Source organism: Anolis carolinensis, chromosome 1 (genome assembly GCF_035594765.1).
Source record: "Anolis carolinensis isolate JA03-04 chromosome 1, rAnoCar3.1.pri, whole genome shotgun sequence".
NCBI classification, from domain to species: Eukaryota; Metazoa; Chordata; class Lepidosauria; order Squamata; family Dactyloidae; genus Anolis; species Anolis carolinensis.
The window spans coordinates 356,889,237-356,898,200 of record NC_085841.1 but is presented as its reverse complement, the minus strand read 5'-3'; the positions used below and the strand labels follow the sequence as shown (position 1 = coordinate 356,898,200).

General features: G+C 41.2%; 1 protein-coding gene across 2 annotated transcripts in view; it reads left to right on the top strand.

The window, feature by feature from the left end:
- The first annotated feature begins 533 nt into the window (after positions 1-533).
- The window catches only part of hif1a (hypoxia inducible factor 1 subunit alpha), a 63,482-nt gene continuing 55,051 nt past the window's right edge, over positions 534-8,964 (top strand). The window contains exon 1 of one of the 2 annotated variants that reach the window (XM_008123569.3): positions 534-735. In XM_008123569.3, the coding sequence (XP_008121776.1) occupies positions 692-735 (44 nt within the window). In that variant the 5' untranslated portion in view covers positions 534-691. The remainder of the gene's footprint in view (positions 736-8,964) is intronic. The other variant, XM_008123046.3, reaches the window with a different exon arrangement.

Below are 8,964 nucleotides of genomic sequence, written 5' to 3'. Positions count from 1 at the left end.
AAATCAGAAGAAGAGAAGAAAAGAAGTGGGAAGGAAAGTGAAGTAGGAGGAGAAGAGAATGGAGAATAAGAAGAGGAGGAGGAGGAGAAAGGGAAGGAGGAGAAGAGCTGGGAAGAAGAAGAGGAAAGGAAGAGGAGGAAGTGAAGAATAAGAGGATAGATGGAGGTGAAGAAAAACAGGAGAAAAGTAGAAGCAAGGGAGAAGGAGAAGAGGAGGAGGAAAAGAAGAAAACTAAAAGGAGAAGGAGGAAAGGAAGGGAGAAAAACAAGAGAAGAAAAAGAGGAGAAGAAAGAGAAAGCGGAGAAAGGAGAAGAAGAGAAGGAAAGGAGAAGGAAGAGGAGGATAAAGAGGAAGCCTATTGGACTGGCTTCCCTGCTTGCCTGCCTTGCTGCGCGCGCAACCGGGGGAACTCACGTGAGGCGGGCGGCACACCCCGCCCCCCCTCCGGGCGGCGGTCCTCGCGCCGCCTCCCGATTGGCCGAGGCGGCGCTCGCGACGGGCAAGCCAGGCCTAGGCCCCGCCCCCTGTGTCCCTCCTTCTCCTCAGACCGCGCTGAGAGAGAGGAAGGAGCGCCTCGCCGCCTGTGTGCTCTTACTTGGCCTCCCTTTTCTGTATCTCTCGGCCTCCCCCGCCGGCCAAGCTGGCCTCCTCGGCTTCTTCGTCCTCCGCCGACGACGGCGACGAGGCCGCCATGGAGCCCGGCGCCGCTTTGGGAGGCTCCAGCGAGAAGAAAAGGTATGAGGGATGCGACGGGCCTTCCTCTTTCCCTTCCTGTATTTATAGGGTGTTGATGGAGTGTAGACCAGGCCTGGGATAACTTGGGCCTTGCCTCCAGATGTTTTGGACTCCAACTCCCAGCATTCCTCACAGCCTCAGGCCCCTTCCTTTTCCCCCTCAGCCGCTTAAGCGGCTGAGGGGGAAAAGGAAGGGGCCTGAGGCTGTGAGGAATGCTGGGAGTTGAAGTCCAAAACACCTTGAGCATCCAAATTGGTCCAGGCCTGGTCTACACTGCCAGATACTCCAGGTAGATCATCCCACAATATCTGCTTTGGACTGGGTTATCTGAGTCCACACTGCCCTATATCCCAGTTCAAAGCAGGTAATGTGGGATTTTATATGGCTGTGTGGAAGGGCCCCTAGTGATATGTCCATTTCCCCACCAAATCCTTCAAAGATTTCAGACCCTTTCCCATTTTATTTATCTTATCAACAAGATACATCCCACAGAAAAGTGGTCTGGAAGATTTCTCTCTTATATTTGAGAGTCCTTCCTGTATTTGGGAGTCTTAGGACCCTTCCACACAGTCCTATATCCCAGAATATCAAGGCAGGAAACCCCACATTATCTGCTTTGAACTGGAATATATGGCAGTGTGGACTCAAATAACCTAGTTCAAAGCAGATATTGTGGGATTTTCTGCCTTGATATTCTGGGATACAGGGCTGTGTGGAAGGGCCCTTAATCATACTCGCTCCTTCTATTCTGTTCTGCTCTGACTTGATCCAATTAATATTCAGTGCTACAACTGTAATCCCATTCTTTGCAACCCCCTTGTTCTTGAAAGTCCCCCTTTCCACATCTCCTGTTTGCCTTTTTGTTGTTGTTTTGTTTCAAGATTTCTATCCCAGCCACCTTTGTCTTCAATTTTAAACATTTCTCTCCCATACATCTCCTCCCCCTCTCTTTCTTTCTGTGTTTCATTTTTTCCTTTCTAATGTCTTCAATTTTGAATATTTCTCCCCCTTACATCTCCCCCCCCTCTTTCTTTCTGTGTTTCATTCTTTCCTTTCTAAATGGCCACGTCGCCATTTTGTCTCAAAGGGGGTTAGGGGTTGAGTGGGGGGAGAGCCTTGGAGGGGGGAGGGTAAGGATTAGTATCCAGCATTTAGAAGGGGAGGCAGCTTCTGACTTGTTAATAGAGCAGTATTCCTTTCAAGATTAGTTTCATTGCCCCAGTGATGATTTGCTTTGCTTCGACCACATTTAAGAGGATTGATCCTTTGCTAGGGGTAGCATTGTTGTTTTTAAGTTTGAGGAGGGAGAAATTGTGGTTGGTGCAAGATAATTAGTGTATATCTCATTTGCACTGTAAAGAGTTATTTGACTGTGTCTTCAATATTTGTAGATGGATATTTAGTGGGAATGTGTCCCTCTGCCAGGTTTTGATTTAGCAAGCAGAACCCTTTGCTGCCTACTCCCAAGTTCTTTGTAAGCAGGCGATAAAGAGGAAAATAAAAAGCAAGTACAAAGGAGCTCTTGGTAACAGAGACTGAGATTAAGTATCTTTCTAGTGAGTAACTGCAGCCTGTAAGCAAGTAACATTTTAAAAGGGATTTTTTTTAGTAGTGCTAGTGCACAAAACGTTTATGGTAAAAGAGATAAGAACTGTAAATCCTTTTGTAAGCTAGCATGACTTTGACATTGTGCTCCAGAGTGAAATGTCTATAAAAAAGTGTAGGTCAGATATGTTAGATTTCCTTGAAAGGATGAGTGAGGTGTCTTACAGGCTTTTTAAAAAGTTCTGTGAGATTTATTTATAATACTATATATATACTAGCTGTGCCCGGCCACATGGGAAATAAAGTATTGAGGAATTGGTGGTAGTTAAGGTCAAGGGTAAAGGTTTTCCCCTGACATTAAGTCCAGTCGTGTCTGACTCTGGAGGTTGGTGCTCATCTCCATTTCTAAGCCGAAGAGCCGGCGTTGTCCGTAGACTCCTCCAAGGTCATGTGGGATGACTACATGGAGCGGCGTTACCTTCCCGCCGGAGCAGTACCTATTGATGCACTCACATTTGCATGTTTTTGAACTTCTGGGTTGGCAGAAGCTGGAGCTAACAGTGGGGGCTCTCTCCGCTCCCCCAATTCAAACCTGTGGCCTTTCGGTCCAGAAGTTCAGCAGCTCAGCGCTTTAACACGCTGTGCCATCAGGGGATATTATTTCCTAAAGGTTGTGAATATACAATATTTCTGATTGTTTTTTTTTTGTTTGTTGGAGGCAAGTATGAATGCTGCAATCAGGAATAATGATTAGGATGTAATGGCCTTGCAGCTTTAAAGCCTGGCTGTTTCCTCCCTGAGTGAATTTTTTGTTGGGAGGTGTTAGCTGGCCCTGATTGTTTCCTGTCTGGAATTCCCTTGTTTTCAGAGTGGTGTTGTTTGCGATATTTTATGTGCTTCTACTGTCTGTGGCCCTGAGAAAACAGAGGAATTTCCAGACTTTGATGATGGGAATACTTTGTTGGGAGGTGTTAGCTGGCCCTGATTGTTTCCTGTCTGGAATTCCCTTGTTTTCAGAGTAGTGTTGTTTGCGATATTTTATGTGCTTCTACTGTCTGTGGCCCTGAGAAAACAGGATTTGCCAGACTTTGATGATGGGAATACTTTGTTGGGAGGTGTTAGCTGGCCCTGATTGTTTCCTGTGTGGAATTCCCCTGTTTATTTACTGTCCTGGTTTTAGAGATTATATTGTTCTGCATTATTCTATCCCAGTAATTATTTCATATTAAAGAAGAATCTCACTTATCCAACATTTGCTTATACAATGTTCTGGATTATCCAACGCAGTCTGCCTTTTCATAATCAATGTTTTTGTAGTCAGTGTTTTAAATTCATTGTGATATTTTAGTGGTAAATTTGTAAATACAGTACAGTAGAGTCTCACTTATCCAACATAAACGGGCCGGCAGAACGTTGGATAAGCGAATATGTTGGATAATGAGGAATTAAGGATAACCCTATTAAACATCAAATTAAGTTATGATTTTACAAATTAAGCACCAAAACATCATGTTAGACAACAAATTTGTCAGAAAAAGTAGTTCAGTACACAGTAATGCTATATAGTAATTACTGTATTTATGAATTTAGCACCAAATTTCACAATATATTGAAAGCATTGACTACAAAAATGCGTTGGATAATCCAGAACGCTGGATAAGCGAGTGTTGGATAAGTGAGACTCTACTGTAAATACTACATAGCATTACTGCGCATGGAACTACTTTTTCTGTCAAATTTGTTGTATAATATGATGTTTTGGTGCTTAATTTGTATAACGATTACCTAATTTGATGTTTAATTGGCTTTTCTTGAATCCCTTCTTATTATCCAACATATTCACTTATCCTGCCGGCCTGTTTACGTTGGATAAGTGAGACTCTACTGTATATTGATAATCTTAAATTATCTGCTTAGAACTGGATTATATGAGGCCCCTTCTTCACAGCTGTATAAAATGCCCACTGAAGTGGATTATATGGCAGTGTGGAGTCAAGATAATCCAGTGCAAAGCAGATAATATAAGATTATAAATGGGTTATATAGCTGTGTGGAAGGGCCTTGAGTCTACACTGCCGTATAATCCAGTGCAAATTAGATAATCTGTGGAAGAAGTCTAAGTGAGGCCTAAATCTGCCTGTCCTCTAACTGAAACCTGGCTGTCCCTTGGTTGCTAGGCAACCAAGTGGGCAGAGATTAGCCCTCTAAACTGGCAGCAATTGGATAAAAAAAATTATCGCTCTCCCTCTAATTAGGACTTTATTTTTCTTTTCTTTTTGTTGTATCAACCTTGAGGTGTGGATGATGGGTTGTGTTGTCAAATTTTGAGGTTGGGGGGCCTGTACTTTTGTTGTTTTGTGAATTGCCGTGATGCCATCACTCTTTTATATATATAGATTGAGAGAGAGCTGTTGAGAGGTGGAAGGGAGAATCAGACTGGTTCTGTTCTTTCCAAATGTCACTGTTAGTCTTCCAGATTCTTAGGATACGATTCTCTAAAAAGTTCAAATAACTTCTTAATATTCCATGTTATTATTTCATATAATTGTTTTGAAACAGCTATTGTTACTGAAAATATTGATAAAATGAGGATGAAGTAACATGTTTAGTATACTGTCCTCAGGTGACCTTCATGCTTGTGTGATCTAATATGATTTTACATTGGTATTCACTTTGTAGGTGTTATTTTGTTGATCTTTCTCTTTTTGTAACTTCTTGTTTGGTAGTTACGCCTCGTTTACATCAGATTCGGTCATCTATTGCTCCATGTTGGGAGAAATTATCCTGAATTCCTTTGTAGTAAAATGAATCATCAGAGAATGGAAGATGTTGAGAGAAGGATACTGTAGTGCTTGCTGTAGCCAAGGTTATTCTAAGTCCCTGGATAACCTACATATATCTCGGTTCCCTTGAGGTACTACAGCCAGTTGTATCTTCCTCTGTGAATTAAATTGGATTTCCCCCAAGCTTTCCTGGAGTGTTTTTTTTTAAAATCAGAATAACAATCATTTTTGAGGGATTAATCTTAATCTCTCATCAACAGAAGGCAGTGTTTGTATTGATAGTGGTGCCATTTTACAGTGGATCAATTAAACTAATTAAAGCTATAAAATAACTTGGTGTTTAAGTGGTGTAACTGGATGGGACAAAACAATAATTCTGCTGTCATGTTTTCAGTCCAACCACTGATCCATGTTTCTAGGTTGGTTAGCCGTTTGTCTCTAGGACTTCAGAGAAAGACTTCCTGAGCCAGTGTGATATAGTGGTTTGAATGTTGGCCTCATTTTGGATTCTGGTTTGAATCCCTGCTCAGCCAAGAAAACCCATTGAGGGATCTTGAACAAGTCTTTCTCAGCCACAAAGAAAGGAAAATGCAAACATTCTCTGAACAGATTCTGCCAAGAAAACCCATCATAGGTTTGTCTCAGGGTCTCCATAAGTTGGAAGTGACTTGAAGGCACACAAGGACAACTTGTGTGCTAGTTGATGCTGGAGGCAGAATCTGGGACTTTTAAAGCAATAAACATATGTTCAGCCTTTCAGCTATGGCCCTTCCACTTTGTGTGATGCATTCTGGCTATATGCAGAAATTGGGGTTCTTCCTTTATATTTCTAAAGTATGTTTAGAAGAGATTTATGTACACATATGTAGATGTGGGGTATGCACTTGGTGGGAATTTGTATTGTATAAGTTAGGAACTACAGTTGGGTGTAGTTCTGCACTGCACACACAGTTTCTACCATTGTTTTGAAACATCTTTCTGGGTGTGCAACTAATGGACTGAACTTGTTAATAATGGGCTAAACTAACACAGACTAATTTGTTTGTTTATAATGTGCTTACACAGAGAATGTTCAATCACTATTCTAAGATAAAAATTGCCATCCTGACTCAAACCGAAGTGTTAGTATTGTTCCTCCAGTTTGCCACCTAGACAACCCAAGGACTCTCACAAAATTCAAATGGAAAGACCCATTCACTAATATTCAGAAATGTTCCATGGTTTAGAAGCAACAGCCCATGTATTGCCCTTCCTTTGTGTGTGTGTGTGTGGGGGGGGGGGGGGGGCTAGGTTTTATGTTGAAATGTAATGTTGACCTGAACCTCTAGCATTGTGATAAATGCACTCTATTCCTGGGTCTTGCAGTTTGTAATTGTTGTGGTTTCTGAGACTTGCCTGCTAGTTATTACATTAAAGAGTGTAGTTACATTGTATGATACATAATTTTCCATATAAATAATTTTCTCCAGAAATAGGTATGTAATATTCTTTTGAGGAGAAGCTCTGGGTTACTTCATGAGGTTCATAAATGCCACATGGTGGTGAAGCTTCTTTATCAGAGATACGTATACTTGCATTAAGTCTCCTTCATCTCCACTCGCTGATCTTCTAGTGTTCCCTGTCTAGGATTGGACAACAAACCTGATGCTTCCATATCGAAGATACATGAATTGTTTTCAGAGTTTGTTTGCTAGATTAGTAAAGGGTCAGGTTTTCAAAACATAGATATCTTCTGTTCGAGAGATCTGAGCAGTAAATTAAGTTACTGCTCTGGCTGGATGGAGGACATAATTGTCACAGCTCCATAAACTTTCCAGAGGTACCTTGCTGATAACTTAATTGGTGAATACAGAAAAATACACCAAATGGGTTTATTCTGAGATATCCAGATAGATTTAGAGTTCTCTTCAATGAACTCTAACATGTCTCAAGGCAACCATGGTCCAAACCCAGAATCAACCTATGAAGCTAGTTGAACCTCTGATGCTGCAAGGAAATCAGTGTTTGACTTTTCACCCACTGGACGGAAAACCTTGTGAAGGCAGGAAAGTGCTTTAAATAAGGACAAGTTCTTGACAGCACGCATGCAACTGTTTGGGATTAAACAATGTCATTACTCTCCATTTACCAATAAGGTCAGGCTACTGCTAAGCACAGCTATCTCTGCACCTCATTTTTTGGGCTTTGTCTATTTGTTGACACATGCACACCTGACAAAGGGAAGCAACAGGGTTTCATCTGGCTCCGAACTGGATTAGTATGGCAACAACTATCAGACTACAGCAGGACCAGTATGTGCCTTCAAGTTGCTTGTTGACTTATAGCAGCCTCATGAATTTCATTGGATTTTCTTAGGCAAGCAATATTCAGAAATCGTTTGCCATTTCCTCCTTCTGATCCCACCAGATCCCATCATTTCTGATGGGATCTGGTGCCTGAGTATTTAAGTTAACTACAGTTCTCCCATAGACTAAATTACATTAGGTATTGTGGTGTTATCACTGCAAAAACAATCCATGATCTGGGCAATCCATGACAATTCTCTTGACTTTTCTTTATAAGCTTGAAACGGCTAGAAGAATGGTTTACTCTTTCCCCTATCCCTATGCTACTGTCCAGATCCCAAATTTTGTCTACCTGTCTCTTCAGTTGCTATTAGCCTCTAGTCCACATGCCAATAGTCAAATATACAGTTTTAACCCAAAACATCTGGAGGAAGTTTGCCTTACTGTCTTATTGCCTCTCTCTCTCTCTCTCTCATGGGAACTTATCTTCCACACAGGCTACTCCCCAAATTTTAATATGCATTGGAATATATTAGTAACATCAAATACATTGTATTGCTTAATGGCTTTGGAGTATCTGAATTTATTTCTTTGCTATATTTTATTACTATATTTACTATAATTTATTTCTTTACTCTTCTTACCCCGAAGGGGATGCAAATATCTGAAGTCACACATCAATTTCATGTGGATGTACTGAAGTAACTTATATCATTTTAGAAGGATGGCTTACGAGAATCACATTTTTACTGTGGTTATTGTTGTTAAAATATATCCTGCTTCTTGTTGCATCTCTTTCCCTCCTTGTCCACTCTTCCTGGAAATATTTTTTAAAGTACTGTAGCTTCACCACTGGAATAATGATGAAGGAGGGCTTCAGACTGCAGACTTACAGGGTTGGGTTGCAGCAGCTTATATGTAGTAAATAATGCAATATATCTTGGTCTTGGAAAGAATGGGATTCTTCTCTTGCTGATCCTGCTGTAGTTATAGCGCTTGCCTACAACAGGCAAGATAAACAGCAATTGCCTCATGAATCCCTGACTGAGCATATATGTGCAATACAACAAGCAAAAAAGGGGAAGGCAGATAAGCTTGGCTTTCCAGCTTCCCTTATCATGCTAAAAAGTATAGTTTGGACTTAAAAATGGAAATGTCAGGAAAAATGGGGGCTAAAAGAAGATGAAAAATAATCACCTGATGTGATTTGGAATGTGCTTCAAGTAGTGTTTAGAAGGTTCAAAAAGTTTGTGGCTTATTTATGCAAGGCTTGCCTGACTTGTTTTTTATTTCATATGTACATATTAATTTTGAATAAAAAGCTTACTCGAATACATGGAACTGTTCTTCCTATTTGTGATGTAGGGTTCTGTCTTTATTCTTACCATTTTTGTTATGCCTCCAACACTGAACTTTCTGTTAGAAGCAGTGTCCAGGAGTGCATCTCCTTTGTTAAGTGAGGTATGCCTTTAGGTAAAGGTTTTCCCCTGACATTAAGTCCAGTCGTGACCCACTCTGGGGGTTGGTGCTCTTCTCCATTTCTAAGCTGAAGAGCCGGCGTTGTCTGTAGACACCTCCAAGGTCATGTGGCCGGCATGACTGCATGGAGCGCCGTT